Raw genomic sequence first — 23,429 nt, 5'->3', positions numbered from 1 at the left:
TATAACTGGTCTAAGTGTGAAAGTATAAACATAACCTGGAAGGTAATTGAACCTGAAAAATTTGAAAAGCAGAAGGTGGATTAGGAGGCTAGGTTTTTGATTTCATTGACAATATGCTCGTATTATTTGATATTTTTCATAGTTGAAAGACGAAAAGTTTGCATTTCAAAACAAGGTTATGCTATATATATAGTTTGGGTATTCGTCACGGTATGACTTTCGGGGATGCGATATTTTCCTACATTTTTAGATATATACAGTACAACATGTAGATAAAAATACAGTTATATGTTATACAGGGACAGCAGATGCTCAGCCACTCAGTTCAGTTATCATCTGATTCATTGATAATTTGATATATTTATTAAATTGTAGTCTGCTTGAGTTCTGTTTTGGGATTTTCTGCTGTTCATAATGTTGTCTTATTTGCATTCAAATATATTTAAAGAAAAATAACTTATGATGCTGCATGTAGGTTTCAAGATTACAGAATCCTACAAACTCATTTGCTATGGTTTTGTAACTCATCTATATCTACAACTGTATTTCAATCCGTAGTTCAATTATAGAATTCAATGGTATGGTTTATTCAAATTACTGCCATGATTCTTTCAGCTACAAATTTAAGGTGTTGATTATCTGGTATCAAACTTTTCACCTTTGCTTTATCCGTGAAGATGGAAATGGAGACAAGATGTATCAGCCCGACACAATTTCAGGGCCAGCCATGGTCAGCATGGACCGACAAAACAGGTCGGCTGAGTCCCGAAGGTATGTCCAAACCATTTTGTAATATTTTTAGACTTATCAATAAATAAGTAGAATTTTATCTAACCTAGATAGGAAACCATGTTGGAGACCTCATGCTTCAACTTCAATGTTCGCATAAGTGAAGGTTAGTCTTCACTCCTCACAAACTTACTTTAGGTTTAAAGGTTTAAAGGCAGAAACTTCAAAAACACAAAAAAAATCCACAGAAATTGCCTCAGTCGTGAACAGAGTGAAAAACTTTCATTTTGTCGTGTAGCTTGGTTATGTTCATGTTTATAATTTTAGGCATAGCATATGAATTGAATCGGTTAATTATCGACCATTCATTCTGATGTTGAAATTTTGCATCAGTGGCGAGATGATTGTATGAAAAAATGAAGCAGGTAACTTGATGCCAGGATCAACTTTTTGAAGGGTGTGGAAATAACCAAAAGCGGAAATTGATAACCTCTTGTAGGAGCCGAATCTATAGGCTTGTGGACAGAATATGTGGCAGACTACTGAATTGAGCTCGTATGATCTGACCCATAAGAATAAGAAGCCGAAACTCGGTCCATGGGCCTGTAAATTCTCGGGCGAGTTCATTCGATCCTTATAGTAGAAGCAGCAGGTATTGAAGTATAAGTTATACCATAGCCACCTCTAATACAAGGCCCCTGCATACGATATTGCAACGTCGCTGTGTAGGCCTAGAATCTAATAAATGATTGGTGAAAAAGATAAGCTGATATTTTAAAAAATCTTTTTCACCAATCATGCATTAGATTCTAGGCCTACACTGCGACGTTGCAATATCGTAGGCCGGGGCCTTGTATTAGAGGTGGCTATGGTTATACTTAATAATATTGTTGAAGCCATGGTAGAAACAGCTTTTCCGAATCCACAGTGCAGTGGCGGCACCCATGAAATGAAATCACTAATTGTAGTAGGCCTACAGGTCTGCCCCAGGAGACTAGAGATTATTACTGTAGATTGAGGCTGAATCGGCCAAAGTCCAGGTCCGGTGCCATTATACCTTTCATATTTTTGGTTGGGATCGATTTAGTACGCTATTTTGATAACAAAAATTAAACGGCGGCCACTCATCATAAATTAAAAGAAAAATAGTTCTACTAACTTCATTTTGTTGAAGACTTTTTACACTTCTAATTATGCACACCTCTGGACTGAATTACGCCGGTTAGGGATCAGGTTGATTTATGTGTTTATTAGTATTTCAAAGGTGAAAGGGTAGGTTAGGGAATTAGATTTTGGTTTGGGATTGCAATATGCTGGAAGGGGTTGGGGTTCAGGTTGAGATATGTTTATTAATGTTTGAAAGCTAAAAGGTAGGTTAGGAGGTTAGGGATCAGATCAGTGATGACACGTTTGATGACATGTATAATGGCACTGGACCTAGAGTTACGCCGGCTGAATCTTTAATATTATAAGCTTAAATATTTATTCCTTAATCATAGTTTAATAAGTTTCTATTATTCACCACATTTGGTGCTTAAAAGACTTCAGAATTCAATTATTTGTCAACGATTAGGTTTTAACTTTATTTTAAAAATTAATAAATGAAGATATCACCATCATCATAAGTGACTAACGCTTCTTGAACTTTGTCTTATAGATAATCAAAATGAATAGCCTATACAGGGCTAATCAATTCCCCAGAATTATTTTTCATTAAAGATTAATAACACAAACTTGTCATAATGTGAAACATTACTATTATTATATTTGAATGCCCACTTTATGGTTAGGTATAAATCAGCCGACTCAAATCTATTATTGTCAATTTAACTCAATTCATTAATTTTAACTTTTTTATTTACAGTGAAAGAAGAAGATTTGGAGTTGGAGAAAATTTCAAAACAAAGCTCTGTGATGCGATTATCAAAATCAGGTTGGTCTTTTCTTTGTTTATGTATTAACACAATCTAGTTCTGTGGACATGGGCAAAAAGCTGATATTTAGGTTACCTTTTCCCAAAGTTTGATGGTAATGAAACAAGTCTATTTTGAAATTCTAGAAATACAGAAATTTGCAAAAACTTTTTTGGAAAACTATAAGTTTTCTAGATAATTTATCAAATTTCACTTTAGTCTTCTTTAATGTTCAACTCTTGAGTGCTATCAATTTGTAGATAATGTTATCATTGAGTAGCTGCAGCATTATCTCTGATATCTTTAAATCTGGATGATACTGTTATTTCACATGAAGGTACAGACCATTTATATTTTATTTTCATGTTGAAATTTTTGGGGGAAGCATGTACTATGTGAGAATGGCGTTTTAAAGTCAGTGGAAATGATAGGACTTCAGAGTTGCTGATTCTTTTCTATCACCGCTTCCTATATTGGATTGATGTGATTCAAGTTATTCTGATATATCTGATTTTGTTAATAATGATGAACTCTATCTCAAATATATTTCATTAGTCAAGAAAATATATTTTCTATAATAAATTTTCATAACTGAGACAAAGTATTTTGGTGTTTCATTATGTTTCTTTCAGTCAACAAACGATTTGGCGGTAAAAAAGGATAGAGCTATCGACTTTGTCTAATGACAGACAAGGAAAGCAAACCAATGTTAATTAGGTGCTAATATCATAACGTGAATCTCACTATAACTAGTACATTAGTAAAAGGTAGACGTTATATGACATCTTGATATCTTTATTGGCTGATTTCTAAATTGGTGAAGCTCACATATCAAACTAAAAGAAAAATCAATATACCCTATTATCATTCATTTTTATTTCAAAGGGGCTACCTTTTGAAATAGACCCCTGATCTCTTCATATTCTTTAAATATATTAGAATGACTTGATTAGACTATACAACCTAACCTAATCTAACCTACTCTCATTTTATGACTTATTGGCTAATTTCTAAATTGGTGAAGCCCACATATCAAACTAAAAGAAAAATCAATATAGCCTATTATCATTCAGCTCATCCTGCAATCATTATTGTCTATTGTATAAATTATTACTTGATAATTATCAGCCAATTAATTTTCTTCTCGCTGAGCTGTGTGATTTTGTTATTGTATTGCTTGTAATTGTTAATTTTGTGAATTGTAATTAATATAATTTGAGTTTGAAATTGGAGTGTTATATTTTAGGTTGAAAATTTAATGTGGTATGCTAAATATTTTGCAGATATGGGATTGTTCGGTCTCTGTTTCCCCAGAAAGTCTTTCACTCTTGTGGTTTGCAAACAATGCTCGGCTGTAATCAACAAACAAGGGCTGAGGAATCATATGGGTATGTAGTACTCTATGTAAACTATTAGGAAGTTTTGAAACTTATACTAACCAAAGATATTGCCTGCACTTGCTTACCAACAATTTCATTTGTAATATTCACAGTGAATAGAACTTGGTTGATAATGCTATATTCCTAATCCATGAAAGTAACATTTAACGACAAAGTAAAAATGATAAAAGTTTTGAATTAATTAATAGTCATTGAATTGTTTAGCCTTGCACCGATGTTGAAATGCCTTGAAATGTAATATCTTCTAAATCTTAATTGAAATTTTAAAGTAAGACTCATATTGATAAATATTTGGATAAAGGGTTTCTGTCAATAAATTTTTAAAATCATCACCTGGCTTTTTTCATACTGTAAAATTTACGTCATTTTTAAGAGAAACCCATATTATGGTTGTACAGTATGGCCTTTTGTGTTGAACAGTTCATATTTGAAAACTAACTAACCTTATCATTTAGTGCATTTCAGCAAAATAGTAATTGACCGAACGCAGTTAGGTCTATGTATTAACTCGGATTTTCTTTCGTTTGTCTGTAAGCATGTATGTATGTAACGCATTTACGGCCAAACGCGTTAATAGAATTCTATGCGATTTGGCAGGAATGTTCCTTTTTCAACTGCGCGTCGATGTATACACAAGGTTTTTGAAATTTTGTATTTTAAGGATAAAATCAAAGGAAAAGGAATTTCCTCCATACTCTGATATCACTATATCATCTACTCTGAAGATAGGATTAATCAAACTATAGAATTTTTCTTCATAAATCAGCTGTCGAGTGGATTATTAATTGCATGCAATGACGCATGCTATTAATATCTTGATGTAACTTGGTAAAAATCATTTGTCATGTGGAATATTAATATTAGTAGCTAAAATAACATAGACCTCTCAAGAGAGTCTAACATTGAACAAATATCATACTTCTCTCGATCTCTCTCTGTTTTCAACTCGGGCTGACCTGTTGCCAGTATGTCTTGAAGGAGATTAGCTTTTGATGTTAGCATTTTTGATACACCAACCCCAATAGCCACTAGCCGTTTCCACACCGATATCTTGCCGACACGTCAAACAGACAGGATTTATTCTGATGAACAGTATAAGAGGAGGCTGTGGTTTATAACTGCGTGAGGTCTACTGTTCACAGAACTATCAATCTAAGTGTGTGAACAAAGAGAGCGATCAGGCGTTCCAAATTCTAGCTATTGAAGACTGCTCTCTGTGTGCACACACCGAGCGATCAGAGCGATGAAATTCGAAACGCCTGACCGCTTTGTGTTTTCTCCTACCCTGATTGATAATTTGCGGGTTCTATGGTACTAATATTTATCTTAAATTTTGTATTGAAATGTATTTTAACAAGTTCTGTTCTTGTATTCGTGAAGCTGTGTTTAGATTTACGCGCCACAAACACACGCCGCCCACAAGCCGAACTCTTGCTAATCTCAGCTGCACTTCAGATTTCAACGAACCATAGGAAGCCCAGTTGATGAGGGGACAATGGAAAAAAAATCAATTCGTGCCAATCTCCTGTCCAAACATGACGAACGAAACGCTATGCTTGCACACTGTTCCCGAGTTTCGTAAAGACTTGGCTAATCCATGTTTGAGAAATGATCATGTGACGCGTAAGTCTGCGCACAGCTTCAGTTGAATTTTCAATGGATATAAAATATCGGTGGTGGAGAATCGATGGACAGGAGTCGGCTGTCAATTTTTCCATCATCTGCATTCCAACTAAGAAAATGATTAATAGTATTGTTGTAAATGTGCTTTTGTAATTAACACTTTATTCATTAAAAGTTTACATTTATGAACAAGATAAAAAATAAAATACTTCATCATCTTTGAACATCTCTCATAAAACTCCTCATAAAACTCTAACTAGTTACTATAACTATTTACTTCTAAACGTTCGTTGCTAAAACAGTCACCTTGGCAACCGTGTTCACATGATTAGTATCCATGTAGGGCTAGCCCAAGGATAGCCCTGTGTATAACAGGTTGCCTCGATCGCGTTTACATACGCGAATGAGATGGCATGAGCCTACGTCAAACTCCGACCTCTCGGCCGGCAAAAGCCGGCTTCCCATAAGAATTACATACAAAACACCGCGTCAAATATCAATTCCTCACATAAAAACCGCTGTATTGATAAAAAATATGAATATGCCATTCAATTCAGAAAGAAACAAGCTTCACATCAATGTGTATTTTGAAAACATTAATTTATTTCGAAAAGTGTAGAAAGTCCTTGAATCTATCACTATATTCAATCGGTAAAAACGATTCATATTTGTGAAAAGGCTGGTAACTTATTTGTTTTTGACTTATTTTAAACAATAATGTGACAAAATAGAGCGTATTAAACATATTTAATTTTATGCTGTTCGTCCAATTATATGTAAAAATGATTGTTTCTTATTTGACAATCGTTTGTGAATATTGATAGTATCGTCGCCCGGAATGCTAGTTGCAGGCATTTGTATTTATGACTATTTATTTAAGACTTTATTAATTGACAAATACCTAGAACAAATTTAGCGAATTCATGGAACTGTTCACCATGGTTACAAGTTATTTTTAGAACGTTGAACTGTCTGGTTACTATAATAATTATTTCAGTTGTCTACTGGAAAGCGTAGTGCCAACACGTTGCTCTTGTATTATGTTTTTGTTTCTGTTCAGCGCAGTATTATTATTTTCGACGATTATCAGTATATTTTATTGATTATTTTCATGGGACACAAATTTACAAAGGAAATATCATATTTTATTCACGGTAGTATGTTATTTTTTATTTCAATGTGTCCATGGGATACTTATGAATGCAAAGAACACTTGTGTAAAGCAAGAATAGATCTCAATTATAATTAAAATACTTCAACTAATTATAACTTTGAAAAATATAACATTAATTATTCATGAACTGTTTCAACTACCTTACAGTACAGTAGTGTAATGCGCTTTATTTCTTGATAAAATAACATAATTAAAGTCATTAAAAGTCGTGATTATCTATTTTTTTATCATAATTAGGATAGATAAAAATCTTCATAATGTTTAAATGATGTTCATAATACATTCTTAGGGCTTATCTAGACTGTTTATTTTTGTGATAAAGCTAGGCAACCGTTGATGGGTTCGCATTGTTTCAGGAGTTGTTGAAAGAAATAACGTTAATATCCTGAAATTCTGAAATTCCTAAAGATGCTGTTAGTTCTTTCCACAGACCTTCATAAGGATAAAATTTCTAAATGAGAATAGAATCTGTTTAAGAGAAAGAACTAAAATGATGCAGAAAAAACAAAGAGAAAGTACAAAAACGTATTTGAAATGGTATTATCAAATCAAATCGTGTGTTCAAACGATTTGTTTTAGATTCGCCAGTAACATTTATAGGATTTTTACTGAAAATTGGTTTTGATATTGTTTCAAAGGGGATAAAATGCTGAACATTTTGATGTCAATCACTTCTATGTAGTGTTGATGGTTAATTTGCTATGAGGGCTCAAAGTTTGGCATTTTTACATTTGAATGCATGTTAAGCCGGGCCGAGAGGTCGCAGCATGACGTCACACCATAGCAGGCTGCGTTCTCCACGCGTCTTATGTGATCAAGGCAACCTACTATATACTATTCTTGGGGCTAGCCTACATCACTATTCCTCCCTTAGGGATATTGGCCTCCAATATCCAGATTTCCCTGATGAGGTGCTAGACGATTAATGTGTACAACCTTTGGTTTGGTTATCCCTTCAGTTTTCTTAATCCTGTAAACTACATCATTTTTTTCTCTTCACAATGTAGTATGGGCCTTCCCATGCTCTTTCTAATTTTGAGCAAACATTTTTTTTTTTTTGATTGCCAAATTCAATTCTTGGCCAAATAACAAACAATTTGGATTCTTCGTATTTCCAATGAAACTTGAACAATTGGATATAGCAGCATTTGATCCTCAACCTTGTGGGCTTCATCGCGTCCCCACCAACGATGTCTTAAACCTCTAAATCGAACAATACTCTGCTCAGCCAAACCTCAGGACAGACACAATTCCTCCCTGCCAGATAGCCATGCTTCTGCAGTTCCGGACAGCCGTGCTTCTTCCCTGCCAGACCTCCATGTCTGCAGTACCAAAAAACCCACGCTTCCTCCCCGCCAGACAGCCATGCTTCTGCAGTTCCGGACAGATGTGCTTCCTCTCAGCTACATGACGAGGACTGAGAAGTCCCATTCGAGCTTCTGACTCCCTCACTTGCTCCTTATTTTCTCACTTTGCATACCCTAATGTATGTCACAACCTGCACACCCTAGGCATTTACCTGTGCCCACACCCTATGTGTGACTTTCTTGAGGCACCAAACAATGTTGCTTTCGACGGTCTGTTGTTTCCAACTATTCATCTCTGATATTCTAGATCAAGATATAGAAATGCCCTTCTCATCTTGGCATTGTCATTGAATAACTTTTAATATTTAAAACCATTTCACAACCAGTCAGATCATTCTTAATTCATCTATTTGATTGAAATCATTCTTCATGAGAAAGAAATTAAAATTCATAAAATCTTGTTCTAAAATTCATAAAATTTTTTAATCATTCAGACCAGGTTACAAGAACATAGACTCCAATCGCCTGTATCTCTTGTAAGCCTCTTCACGTCTTCAGTAAATCACTATAACTTGTGGCCCACTAACAATGTTATACATATATCTCAGAGCCAACCTAAAAGGTTCATCAAAGTCTAGAGCAAACCAATGGCCATGATTCTTCTAAAAGTCATCCAGCATCTTTTCTTTTTCCCTATCAACACTAACATAAACAATTTAAAAATTTTCCTTGATTTCCTGTTGCAAGTTTTTTCCCATATTAGATACGGATTCTAGCATACCTTCTTTAAGCGAATTTACCAACTCGTTGAGTGCTTCCATCACCATTTTTCATCTTGCTGGCATTTTCATGCAAAACTTTTTGAGTGTAGCAAACTTTCAGCACAATTTTATTTTAAGGATTCAATCCTACTTCCGACACCTATGTTGTAAATGTGCTTTTGTAATTATCACTTTATTCATTAAAAGTTTACAATATTGAGCAAAATACAACATCAATTTAGAACGTTCATCATCTTCGAACATCTCTCATTAAACTCCAACTAGTTACTATAACTATTGACTTGTAAACGTTCTTTGCTAAAACAGTCACCTTGGCAACCGTGTTCACATGATTAGTATCCATGTAGGGCTAGCCTACATCAGTATGTTAGAATTGAAGTGCATGTATATTTTACTCTTCTGGTGTGATAGTGCTGAAGATCTATATTTTTAATGGTTAAATGTAAAACTTGAAAGTGGAAAAGTCACAGGTCCTTTTTGCCTTGATAGTCCTATGAGACTTTATTCGTCCCCACATGATCCATCCTTGTCTCTTGCATCTTTTTATTTCACCCAGTCGACTAAATTGTATTGTACATGTAATGTTGATTGTGCTGATGATTGTTTTTATTTTGCAGAACTACGGCATTCAGGCACAACAGTAATCGATGCCAGGTTCCCGGTTATCCAGCCTATTCAGCCAGTGGCCAAGAAAAAGTCAAAGTTGAAAGTGATGAAGCCACTGCTGAAGAACGCCAAATCCAAGAAACCGTTCCCTGTCATTCTAGCGGAGGCAGATAGCACAACCAACTCAGTGCTTTTGGCTGAAGCGGACAGTACTACAACTAAGGCTGTGGTCAATGGCGAATCAAACCTGGCTGCTGCTGCTGTTGCTGTTGCTACTTCTGCTGCTGCCGCCGCTGCTGTCACTGAACCAAAAGTCCTAGTTCCAATTACAGCTGTTCCTACCACTCCTCAACTTCTGCCTCCTCCTCTCCCACCTCCTGCGTCTCCTGCCACTACATTCCTTCCCACTACTCCTCCCCCTCCCCCTCCCCCTCCTGCTCCTGCTCCTCCGGCTCTCCCTACTCCCATTCCCACTCCTCCTCCTCCAACACCTCCTCAAACACTTCAGCCAATTTTGGTGCAATTGAAATCGGGCGTAGTCAGTGCTGCCACCATACAGGTTTCGATACCACCCATTGTTTATGGAGAGGATGGAGCAGAGGTAACGTTTACATTTTTACACATTGTATCTACATTTCTATCATTAAATCTTCATTCCTATTTGAACTGCTCAGTGTGAATAGAACAGTACTCTTGGATCTATGAACAGAAGTTTAGTATTGAAGTATGAAGTATTCAGTATTAATAAATTATTTTGCAATCAATATAAACTATAATGTGAACACTGATAATTTATGACTGATGTGCACCCCAGGGGGGTCAACAGGACAATGTGTTGAACATATGTGTCTTCACAGCGAAAGGCTTCGAACAAAATTCTTAGAGGTCAAGTTTTTGTATCTTCGATTTCTGTTGTCTATTATTTATTTGCAGCTCTATTTGGAGTTAAATTATTTTTGCATCCTTATAATTTGTAATTTTCTAGTGGTTTATTTATTGTTATTGGTTGTTTATTTTATGTTAGAACTGCTGTCAAACCACTGTTTTTGATCGAAGCTTCTTGCTGATGACACAACAAACATGACGAGTACGTGTGTACACACTTGTCCTGTCGTTGGTGGGCGCCCTTAGATTTTGTTATTTTCAGTTACTGAAAGAGTACTGCTTATATTAGTATGGGTAATACTATAATTAGTAGTGTAACTATTCCATTCATTTATTGTGTTTATATTAACTACCTTGAAATTACTTCATTCAAGTCATCTGACATACTCCCATCGATTTTACAATAAAATTCAGATCATAGAAATAGATCATGAGAAAGTAATCGATTTATTGAAAGAATGTGGGAAGAAATTTGGAAAGTGGAATATAATAATTTATTTATTTGATGAGCATTCAGCGTGATTTCAATTGATAATTTTTTCAATGTTCAGCATCAATAGATAAATTAGCCTATCAGCATCAGTTATCAAATAGATAATTGAAAGGTTGGGAAAGTTTTGAATGAAAATGAATTTTTACCAAGCTGTTCTATTTCAGGTGCCTATTGTTGAAGTGGTTACAACTCCTATACCAACCGCCACAATCCCCGCAGTCGCCAAATCGCCTTCTTTCATCCCGCCAATCCCGCAGACCAATGATAAGATAACGGCATCCAAATCTCGCCAGAATCTCCGCAAAATGAAAGTACGTTTTTCATTGTACTGAATCTGATTTTATCAAACACATGCTCAATGAAATGTTACAATTATTATGAAATGATTGCGGTCAGGAGAATATAGATAGGTTCGGTAGTCGCCGAGAGAGCTGTGAATGCTTGAGTATAATACTTGTAGTACCTATGATAGTGCATAAAGGATAGAAAGAAATCGTATATCCTAATGGAACAATAGATTTCCCAATTTCATAGAACATCTTTGAGAAGATTTCTAGAAACTGTTCAACTATTCTATTAAAGAGTAATACCTGACGTTCGAATTGTGGATGCGTTACGAACAATTAAGTTCATCTTCAATGCATTTTCGAGTACTCAGTTGAGTACTATACCCTTGTACTCTTGGGTTATAGTTGGTACCAATGATTTTAATTTTTTTATAATTTTACATCGTAAGCTATTGAGTTCTTACCTCCACAACAGTAGGTTACTTGAATATTTGTAAATTCGGAATGAGTTCCAAAGCACTGTGTTTAATCTTCAGGTAATGTGATTCTCAAGATATTCATCAATATTAAGGTAATTTCTGTATGCAGCAGATGCGAGTCAGTGCCTTGAAACGCGTTCAGAATTTACAAAACATTCAAGTACTGTTGTAAAGTGAGGTTCTGACACTATGTTGTTGCGAACATTTCAAATCCGATAACTGCATTGAAATGAGTTCTTGGACAGCAGAAACTGGATTTACAATTGAAACAAATCTCTCAAAATTGGATATAGCTTCTGTAAAAATTTTACTCTCCAATGACATAGGTACAGAATAAGTTATTGATATACACTGTCACCACTTAAGCCTACATGGAATTCTATTTGAAACTTGGAAAAAGCTGTTTACTTGCTTGTTTACTAACCTTGAAATGCTTCATTTTTGAGATTATTTCTCTCCAAGTTAGAAGCTGTAATTTTGGATAATGCTGTTGCAGCAGCAGCAGCAGCAGCAGCAAGTTTAGAGGCTAGAGCAGCCTCATTCATAATATTTTACCTCTCTAGTCGGATAGTGAATGGGCTGCTTTATCAATGGATGTTGCTATTGTCAACTTTCAACTGTCAGTATTCCTTGTAAATAACATCAGTGTTCCTTACTCAACCAATGCTTTCAGTTTAAAGTGAATCTCCCTATACATGAAGCGCATGCTCCAACCAAGGTCTATAGATAGAGGTCATGACACCAATGTAAATTTTGGAGCGAGACTCAATATGTCTATTCCATATAATGTTATTGTATCGAATTATACTACACTATTTATACTATAATATAATTCTAGACTATACTATTCATACTAATAATACGTGAGCTGTTTATCAGCTCAGACTAACAGCAAATAAACAAATTTTTCAACAAAATTGCCGCATGTCTTGGCCTTTTTCTATAGATCTTGGCTCCAACCGGCGAATGCAGCGCTGTGGCGGTGTAGTTTGAAAACTACACATATTTTATCGAGGTCTTTCAGTTTAGTTAAGTAGTGAGGTACTTTAGTAAATATAGTTCAAGTCACTAGTTCTAACACTAGGTTTAATTGTCTGGATTTACTAAGTAAATTATTTTTAAAACGTCAAAATGAAAATTGCTACCGTAAGTATTTATATATGCATTTAAGTAAGTATTTATATAACAATATCAATGTTGAACAATGAACATTTATTCATACCGTATTAATTGTAATATTTATCACATACATTTTTTGAAAATCATAATTCGCAAAGAAAATCCGAGTGAGGGAATGGGTAGTGCTGTAATAGATTGTAATATTATAATCTTATTTATTGTTCTAGCATGTTCTATCTCAAACATAATTATATGATTTGTAATTTCACTCATAATTTGAATAAATAAAAATTCATAGAATGGATGAATGTCCAAATAATACTGATGATTTTATTTCCATTTACAGGGAAAAGTATTTGATGTTGATAAACATTGCGGAGTTTTCACAGAAGATTTAAAGCATTGTACGAGATCTTTGACCTGTCGAAGACATTCAGCTTTGTTGAAGAGAATGATAGAAGGCAGGAGCAAATCATTCGATCAACTGTTGGCAGATCATAAAGCAGCTAAAGATGTGCTTAACAAACAGAAGAAAACTGGCGAAGTCATCAACAATAATACAATTGCCAACAGCCTTCATCCTGTCACCATTTCCACTCCGATTGTTCATGCCCCACCACTGATTGTGAGTACTCAAATCAAATGATTTTGATGAAAAAAATGAAAATAACTTCACAAAGAAGTAAAACTTGAAGCTCACTCCAAAGCTCGAAACAATTAACAATTAGTTTTTGAAATCTTGACTAGCTTTCGGTTATAAATCCGTTGATAGAAATTTTCCTTTTGAACTGGTTGATCGGAAATGAACTGAACAAAAATTTCACGTCTGCTTCTCCGCAGGCATAACTTATTCTAAATTCTCAATCTCAAGAGTTTTGGAATAAACCTTGTTGTTTAATACTCAATTGAAATAATCCAAATAATGTATAACTTTTTACGTTATAAGAGGATTGTTCACTTTGAATTATCCAGTGTATATTATTCAATAAGATAAAACTGGGAGATAAAATAGGATGATTTGGATTATTCTAATCCTCCAATAAAAGAAATTGATGGAGCGGTTTCACTGCTGTCAATTACAGTAAGTGATGAATTTTCAAATTGATGAGATTGAAAGCACTGAATCATCAAACTCTATTTATCATGCAAATCAGTTTCGACATTGAAATTGCCAATTATAATGATCCCTTTTGAAACTGGTTCATTAACTCTAGATCACTGAGAAATAGAAGTTGATATTTATTTATTTATTTATTTACAATGTCAAGGAAGACTACAGGCATTACGCCCAAATCAGTCTTCACTACTATTTACCAACAAATTTAACTATAAAAAAGAAAAATAAATGGTAATACAGTACAATGAAAGATACGAAAGATAATTATGACTCTACATTCATACAGTGTATGCTGTCAAGCAATCCACATAAGGTATAAATATAAGCATGGTGAATGGAAAGCATGTGAAAGTAGAAATTGATTAAAATAAAATTAATACAGGAATTAAATTATGTTAAATGTAATTTAAAGCTACGGATAAATAAATTGTAAAACATTATAATGAAGCAAAGAAAAAACAAAGAAAATGTATGTGAGTTATATCATAGTAGTTATATATCTATAATAGTAGGCTTAGTTAATAATAGGCATGGGGGAATTTACCTTTCTTTACCTATAATACGGGGGGAAAAAGGGGGAAAAATATATTTCAAAAATAAGAGAGAGCATCAGAGCAACTGAACAATAGCCTCAACAATTCGCCTTCTAGCCTCACTGGCAGGGCCATGTACATCAACTCAATCACAAATATAATTGAAAAGCCTCAGTGCTCTGTTTAGTGGAGAGCAATAATTATGCAAAGTTCTTGACCTTGGAACATGAAAGGTCCTAACTCTTCTTACATTGAAGGAGGGCACCTGAAAACCAATCCTTGTGAGGAGACTGGGTGAATCGACAGTACTCCTCAACAGTGACAAAACAAAAAGCAACGACAACCTGTTACGCCTAGTTCCTAAAGAGTCTAAATCGAAAAGGCACCTCAAACGTCCAGAGGGAAAACCCAGAGGACATGCTCTTCCGAATTTCATGTAGAAAAGGAAGCGGAGAAGCTTATTCTGCACCTGCTCGATTCTCAATAATATTCAAGCTGATTTCATCTCTCTTTAAAGGGCAATCCAAATACAGTCATTTAGAATAGGGAAATATTGCTAATTATTCAACTTAGTACTAGATAGTAATTTAAATTATATGTATTAGTTGAAATTTTCAATTTTTCAAATTAGTGGGTTAATGAATTTTGAATTTGAATTTCTAAACATTTTTTAAAAACCTTCATCTGTTAATTTATTTTTGCAGGTAAACGAGAACACCAATACATCACACACTATCACACAAGCGCCTCCGGAAGCAGCAATACGATTCCCAATTCTAATAGTCAATCAGACGGAAAAAATGGTTGTTATCCCAGAAGCTCCAGTGCCTGTTGTTCCTCAGTTTGTGAATCCAAAGACAACTTTCATCAGTACTACTCCCGAAGAATCCGAGGACAGCATCCCTAACTCCATCATTACCGATGGAGAACTCACATACTCCAGATCTCCTGCGAAACCACTTGCAGTAAGGGTCTCAACTATTAGGTTAAGAACATCTGAATTAAGGAATAAAAACTATCGTGTACAATTCCAGGCAATTGACCTTGTTTTAATGACTGAAAATTTCATAAAAAGAATCTTTCTTAGGCAATGGGAAAAGATGGGAATAAATTCTTAAAATTAGATTAAAATTGTTCGAATCAACTTATTGTTCGATATTACTCATATCAACTCATTTGTGAAACACAAATAAAATCATTCGCATAAAACATGATTTGAGCTATACAGTACATCATTAGTATAGTATAGAATATTAAATGGTCTAAATTTTGATGTCCATTATGAAAAAATCGCCTAAACCAAGATTCTCTGCCTAGCAAAAAGAATAAGTCATATTTTCTAAAGAAGTGCTACTTGATTGTCGATGGCATGATTAAAGTGAGTCTCAACCTAAGTGGCACAACACGTAAACTCCCTTTGCCTGATGAAACTTTGAGTTAGCTGTTAACTCTTCCATACTAGTGAGCCTCTGGCTGGAAAACTCGCTCAAAATGCCTCTGATTTTCTTTCAGCTGTTCTATTGAAAGAAGTTGAATGTCAAAAAAAGTTGTAATGAGTTATTAATTGCAAGCAATTCATAATCCAGCTGACAGCTCATTTGTGATTTGTAATGATCCTTCCTATGCACTTTTAATTTTATCCTGTTATCTCCTAAAAACAATCGAATTAATGGGTCAATTTTGTTGGCCAACGAACTCAATCTGTGTGATGGTTCAAATAATATGTAATGATTCGTTCGCGGCAGCTGCAGATTTGAATGTTTCATACCAGCCGTCTTGACGTTAACTATTTAAAATAATAAAAACTGACAATATGAAATTAAATGAATTATTGAATATTTTCAATTATTAGATTGGCCTCAAAATGGCAGTGAGGACAGTGTCCGAGGGCCTCTCAGCTGTAGCTCAGTCCCCCCCTGTATATAGCTACAATAGACTAGTCATCCGAGTTCCGTGATGACACACAATATACAGAGTGAGTCATATGTATGGGAACCCTTCAATAAATTGAATACTGTTGTAGATATAATACTGTAACTTTCAGGATAAGTTATTGGTCAAATACCTTTTGACGTACAACTGAATTTCAACCCTTCATAAGGGGGTGACTTAGGGGTTGTAACTCGAATATTTTACATGTAAACACCCATTGTGTGGTTAATCATTTTAAAGGTCTTTTTAAAACAGAAAAGATGACATCAATAAAAATGTTCAATGATACAAATGGCGGCTGATTGAAGTTTTAGTTTTTAAGGAAATGAGGGGTTGTAACTCAAATATTTTAAATGTTAACACCCATTGTGTGGTACGCCATTTCCAAAGTCTTTAAAATAAGAAAGATGACATCAATAGAAATGTTCTATGATACTTTTATCCAAAATGGCGGCTGATTGATATTTTAGTTATTAAAGAAATAATTGACAAAGCTTAATCAGGCGCAATTTTGGGTAAAAGTATCAGAGAACATTTTTATTGATGTAATCTTCCTCGTTTTGAAAATGCCTTTATAGTGATGTATCACACAATGACTTACTTGACTTGACTTAGTTCCTTTGGCTCCTTGAGGAGCATAGGGCATCCGAAAATGTTCTCCACTCATCTCTATTGGCTGCGAGCCTCTTAACCTCTGCCCAAGTCTTTCTCTGTTGCCTGTACTCTGCCTCGACCGTTCTTCTCCATGTCATCCGTGGGTCCTTGTCTGCGTGATCCCTGGGGGTTCCAGCTCAATGCAGCCTTCTCAATCGCACCATCTTCTTTTCTCAATGTGTGCCCAATCCATCTCCATTTTCTCCTTTTCAGTTCCTCTTGGATTGGACATTGATTTGCTAACTGCCAGAGATTCTCATTGGTGTCTGGCCAGTAGATGCACATGATACGGCGTAAAAATCGATTTATGAAGGTCTGCAGCTGCCCTACCATTCGCCCAGTGATCTTCCATGTTTCACATCCGTATAAAAGTACTGATTTCACGTTGGTATTGAAAATCCGAATTTTTGTTGCCCTGGATATGTTTCTGTTTTTCCATAACTTGTTCAATTGGATGAAGGTACCACTCGCTTTTCTAATTCGGCTTTCAACATCTTCATCAGTGCACCCAGTCTTGGTCACTGCACTCCCCAAATACTCAAAGGAGTCTACAGTCTGGATGCGAGTACCACCCACTTCAAACTGCCTATCTGTTGATGCATTTGATCTCATTTCCTTTGTCTTTTTCTTATCAATACAGAGACCTGCTTCTGCAGCTTCTTTTTCTAGCCTAAGCAGTTTTTCTTCCATGTCTCTGGAACGCTGGGCTAATAGGCAAATATCGTCAGCAAAATCCAGGTCTTCCAGCCTCTGTCTTAAACCCCATTGCAGCCCCAAGTATAGTGTGACACGCCACTCATTACTCTGCTCCAAGATGATTCTCAAGGTGTTTATTAAATCAACACAGCTGCGGTGCTTTCGGAATCCTGCTTGCTCTTTCCGCAGTTTTCTTTCTATGGAGTCCTTGATTCGATTTAAAATTACTCTTCCATGGACTTTTCCAAGGACTTTTCCAGGCACTGATAATAATGTGATTCCTCTCCAGTTGTCACAGTTGGAGGTGTAACCTTTCTTTGGAATCTTCACTGTCAGTCCTTTTTTCCAATCCTGTGGGACACTTTCTTTTGTCCATATCCTGTGAAAGAGCGGCGGGAGTATATATGCTGTCAGGTCTACATCCACCCTCATTACATCTGGTGCTATATTATCCAGTCCCGGTGCCTTGCCTTTCTTTAATTCATTCAGAGCCATCTTGATCTCATCTTTTGTAGGGCTATGGACAAGAATTTCAGGGTCCTCCTCAAACGGTTGTACATCTTCCTTTTCCACTACCCAACAATTCCATGAAATGCTCCCGCTATCTCTGCAGTTGATCTTCAATATTTGTGAGAAGCTCACCTGTTTTACTTCTGACAGGTTTATTATTTCTGGTCTTGTTCTTTGAGAGGATCCTTGTAATGTTATATAGCTCTCCTTGATATCCCCTTTTCTAGCTGCTTCCTCTGCTTTTGTAGCCATCTCACCTGCAAACCTGTGGTGGTCATTTCTGACCCTTTTTTTCATTTCCACTTCAATGGCATTGTATTCTACTTGGGCTTGTCTCCTCTGGAGGCGAGTTTTACTTGCATTTAGAAGGCCCTTCTTTGATTTTGTGTCTTCTATAAGATTCCAAGTAAGCTCAGACATCCATTCTTTTCTCCTATAATTTTTGCGTCCTAGAACATTTATACAGGTCTCTTCATAGCAATCCTTCACACTCTTCCACGCATGCTCTACATCCTCATCTCCAAATGAATGCTCAGTTAGGGCTTCATACTTGCTTCTAAGTTCAACTTTAAAGGCATCCTCCACCTGTCTTTTTCGTAACTTTGCCACATCAAAGCCTTTAATTGTGTTTGGAAATTTTTTCCGTGCTGACATTATTTTCAATTTAAATTCAGCAAGCATCAAGTGGTGATCACTCCCAACATCAGCACCTCTTTTGTTTCTTACATCTGTCAGAGACCGTCGAAATTTCCTGCTCACTCCAATATGATCAATTTGGTTCTCTGTTAAATGATCTGGAGATACCCATGAGATCTTATGGAATTTCTTGTGTGGGAATAAAGTACCTCCAATCACTAGATCCCTACTGGCACAGAAGTTTGTGAACATCTCACCATTTTTATTTTGTTCACCAAGGTTATGCACTCCCATAATGTGTTCTATGCCCTCATTGATGGCTCCAACTTTGGCATTCATGTCACCCATCACCATCACTATATCTCTCCTGCTGGCTGATCTGTAAGCCTCACTCAACTGCTCATAGAACGCTTGTTTTTGCTCATCATCTGCTTGCTCTGTTGGTGCATAACACTGAATTAGGCTGATGTTTCTGATTTTTGTCTTAAAGCGAGCTGTTATAATTCTATCTGAAATTGGTTTCCACTCAATCAGACCACTTTTTGCTTTCCTGGTAAGCAGGATGCCTACCCCATTCCTCCGCTCAGCCTGTTCCCCTTCTCTGCCTGAGAATAGAAAAGTCATTTCTCCATCCACCGTCACCTCTCCAGAGTCAAGCCACCTCACCTCACTCAAGCCCAAAATGTCCAACTTGTAGTTTATCATCTCCCTTACAACCTGTTTCATTTTACCACTTTCTGAAAGGGTTCTTACATTCCAAAATCCAATCCGTGCTTTTCGTTTTAGTCCAAAAATTCCGGTCCGATTCACATTTTCGTTTGTTTCTGTAATCATTATGTTTAAGAGGCTGCGGGTTATCAGCCCACCTCCTCCGAGTGGCATAGCGGGGCCGCCGCTTCATGGCCTAGAACACCTGCAAGATTTTCCTTCAGGGTTAACTCCCCTAGGCTCTTCCGCCCACTCCGCCGTTGGGATTTTACTCCTCTTCCGCCTTTGTGGCCGTTAACCGGTTTGTGGCTTTTCTTTCAGGGGGTTTGCTCCCTTAGCCTTTGGTGTTCCACTGAATTCTTCTGCAAGGCAACAGTTTTTTGAGAAAATAACTGGAAAATTAGGAAAAACTAAGAGTTTGCCAAGAAAGACAGATAGGAAAGAAAGTTTGTGCGCTACTTTTTGGATGGGCATCTCGATGCCCCCCACCATGCGTCAAGTCACGCACATAGGAGAGGATGGCTCAAAAGCAAAGTCAATGGAAAAACAGCCGCCCTAGGATGAAATGTCTTCGGAGCAAAATAAAGATAAGAGGGGATTTGGGAAGAAGGGCTCCGGAGTAGGTGTCTGCAGTTGCATGAAGCAACTGGGCGATGGGATCCCCAACCCCGACGCCAGTTCACACAATGGGTGTTTATATTCAAAATATTTGAGTTACAACCCTTCATTTCTTTAAAAAACTAAAACTTCAATCAGCCGCCATCTTGGATACAAGTATCATAGAACATTTTAATTGATGCCATCTTTCCTGTTTTAAAAAGACTTCTAAAATGATGTACCACACAATGGGTGTTTACATTTAAAATATTCGTGTTACAACCCCTAAGGCACCCAATTATGAGGGGTTGAAATTCAGTTGTACGTCAAAAGGTAGAGTATTTGACCAATAACTTATCCTGAAAGTTGCAGTATTATATCTACAACAGTCTCCAACTTATTAAAAGGTTCCCATACATATGACTCACTCTGTATAATGTATTATTGTACTTATTGTTTCATAGTCTCATACTGTTGCAGTTGTAGAAAACGTTTTGTTTGTAATTCGAGTGTAAAACGTCTTTATTGCTTCTGCAAAATAATCGTGCTCCACTATGCGTCGCACGATAACTGTTTTGCTTAAGCAATAAAGTCGCGTTTTACGCTCTTAATACATAAATAGCTGTTTCACTCTTTCTTTGATTGATTTGGAAAATTGATTTTTTTCAATGCTCCGCATTGATTATTTTTGTAATATTTTAGTTTAAAAAGATGATTTAGTGTGAATTATGTGATTATTTTTTACAATTCCATAGCAATGCCGTGATGCAAAATTAATCATATCAGTGGTATTTTTGACTGTGTCTCTTGCATTTGTGTGTTGATAATAATCTCAACGATTCCATATAAATGCTTTAAAATACTTATATTATTTTATAATTTATTCCAGTTGATTTCAATGTGGAATGGTTTTCATAGATTTTTTAAAAAAATTGTTTCAGGTTGGACTTTACTCTGCGCTAAAGCTAGGAGGCCTCTATTACACTAATCGGAAACTACAGATGGCCAGGCAATGCTTAGAAAGACTGGATAATATCGAGAATTTGTACTAACAGAAATGCGCCCGGTCATACATATGACTAGAGTCTTGCCTGTCTGTTTTCTCCACGTAAGGAAATTTACAATTATTATCATTAGTATTGTGCTTTCCAATGAATTCTGAATCGTAAATGAGCCATAAAAATAATAGTGATAATCAAAGATATACCAAAAGATTATTCTAATCTTTTTTGGAAATTTCATTTCCCAATTCTTCTTATTAAGAACTCTGTTTATTTGGTACAATTTGTAAGATGAATATCTAATTCTTCTACAGACGTGCTCTATATTATGTTCATCCCACTCTAGATAATAATTTATTATTATTTCCAAGTATTTAATATTAGTGACTTTTTTATTGAGATACTTCCTGGTCTATAGTGAGATCCACGTTATAAGGACAGTATTTGATTGACAATAGTGTTGCTATCATTTTCTATCATTCGACAAAGCAGATGGCGCTATCCCTTTCTAGCTTTACAATGTTGTCAGTTTGCCAGAAAAAAATTATTTTCACTTTTGACAGTGACTGTACAAATGTAAATAATCTTCAGCCGCACAAAAATTAAAAGTTAGGTTAGAAGTTGATAACCTGACCATCCTAGACTTCGTCCATCCTCACAAACATGCTTGCTAGCCTCTACCGGTATAGGTTATTTCAGAATTATTTTCATTGAAATTATCTTCAATTCAATTTATTTTTCATTGAAATTATATTATTATAAATAGAATTTCTATTCTGTTATTACCTTTAAGAGAAATTGGAATATAATACCTACCGAAACTTAATTTCTATTGATTTGAAGTTCAGATTGTTGTATCACAGCTTTTTAAATTAGCTACCAAGATTTCAGGTGTGCGTGAGAATAAAAGTCTGATCTCAGTTCCTCAATTCTGAATCAAATTACGTAAAGGGATATTTTAGTTATGAATGTAATCCATTTGACATTAAATTGATTATCAATTCGTATATATAAAAAATACGGTTATTTTTTTCAAACGTGATTGTAAGATTTTAGTTACAGCCGTTCAATATAGATGGCTGTTTTCTAGTACAGTCTGTGGCGAAATGGAGTAAATGATAGAACATCGACAACACTGTTATCCCATCTTTATTCACTGCCATCATAACGTGGAACTCAGTATAGGAAGTAGTCTCGCTAGATCTCGCAGACCTTGGTCTAGGAGATCGGTTGATAACGGCGCGCCCAAAATCCTCCGTCACGAATTCACATGCCGCAAAAGAATATAGAGTTGATAATATATATGTACATTGTAATAGAAATTTTAATCTGAAAACGTTGTAACGGAAGAAGTAAATTTATTCACTCCTCATTAAACATTTATTTACTCAGGTTTCTTCAGGTTCCATGGTCCAAGTAGTGGAAGCTACTTGAAAAAAGAGTGTGATTACCTTGAAAAATAAATATATGATTTGTATAATTTTATTGATTGAATTTTATATCTTTCAAGTTACCATGATTATGAATGACATCTATTGTTGTTCTTGAATAATAAATAATATGTAATGGAGAATTCGACTAGAATGTGATTTATAAGCTCATATAAAACCCTGTTAAGCTTCATGAATCCGATGCAACTTTTATGCTGGTTAAGGCTGTGCAAAGGCTAAAAATAAACTTTCTACTGGTGATATTTTTCAAAGTTTTTCTATTTGTATACTATCAAGCTATCAAAATGAAAAAGCTATTTTTCCGATCATTACTTTTTGTTATATGAGCACCGGCTTTAGGGCCGGTTTCCGAGCTCGGGATGTAGCTAAGTCCTAGACTTTAAACAGCTGGAGTCAGAAAATTTGTTTTCCAAAACGGGGCGTAGTCGCAGCTTTTATAACAGTAGTCGTAGTTTTTATTTTCTCATTTCTATAATTGGAAACGTTTTTCCTTGACGAAATTAGACATTTCTAAATAATTCAAAATAGCTTAAACTTTACACTATTTTCTCTTTATTTTATTTTGTGTTCAATTTTCTAGTTTTTCGAAATTTAATTCAAACGTGACTATGACAATGACTGCGACTACGCCCCGTTTTGGAAAGCCAATTTTCTGACTCCAGCTGTTTAAAGTCTAGGACTTAGCTAAATCCCGGGCTCGGAAACCGGCCCTAAATCTTTGGGCAGAACATTTCAAATTCGGTAAGAGATAAAATGTAGGGAAAATTCTTCATGGTATTGTCGACTGAATAAAAGAA

General features: G+C 35.6%; 1 protein-coding gene across 1 annotated transcript in view; it reads left to right on the top strand.

Moving 5' to 3' along the window:
• The first annotated feature begins 245 nt into the window (after positions 1 to 245).
• LOC111047175 (ataxin-7) overlaps positions 246 to 23,429 on the top strand; it is a 29,068-nt gene continuing 5,884 nt past the window's right edge. The window contains exons 1-8 of the mRNA XM_022332855.2: positions 246 to 771; positions 2,594 to 2,662; positions 3,926 to 4,030; positions 9,546 to 10,135; positions 11,077 to 11,223; positions 13,144 to 13,422; positions 15,152 to 15,412; positions 21,122 to 21,288. Coding sequence (XP_022188547.2) covers positions 678 to 771; positions 2,594 to 2,662; positions 3,926 to 4,030; positions 9,546 to 10,135; positions 11,077 to 11,223; positions 13,144 to 13,422; positions 15,152 to 15,412; positions 21,122 to 21,232 — 1,656 coding nt within the window. The 5' untranslated portion in view covers positions 246 to 677 and the 3' untranslated portion in view covers positions 21,233 to 21,288. The remainder of the gene's footprint in view (positions 772 to 2,593; positions 2,663 to 3,925; positions 4,031 to 9,545; positions 10,136 to 11,076; positions 11,224 to 13,143; positions 13,423 to 15,151; positions 15,413 to 21,121; positions 21,289 to 23,429) is intronic.

Source organism: Nilaparvata lugens, chromosome X (genome assembly GCF_014356525.2).
Source record: "Nilaparvata lugens isolate BPH chromosome X, ASM1435652v1, whole genome shotgun sequence".
Lineage (NCBI taxonomy): Eukaryota > Metazoa > Arthropoda > Insecta > Hemiptera > Delphacidae > Nilaparvata > Nilaparvata lugens.
This window is presented reverse-complemented; position numbering and strand designations above follow the sequence as displayed.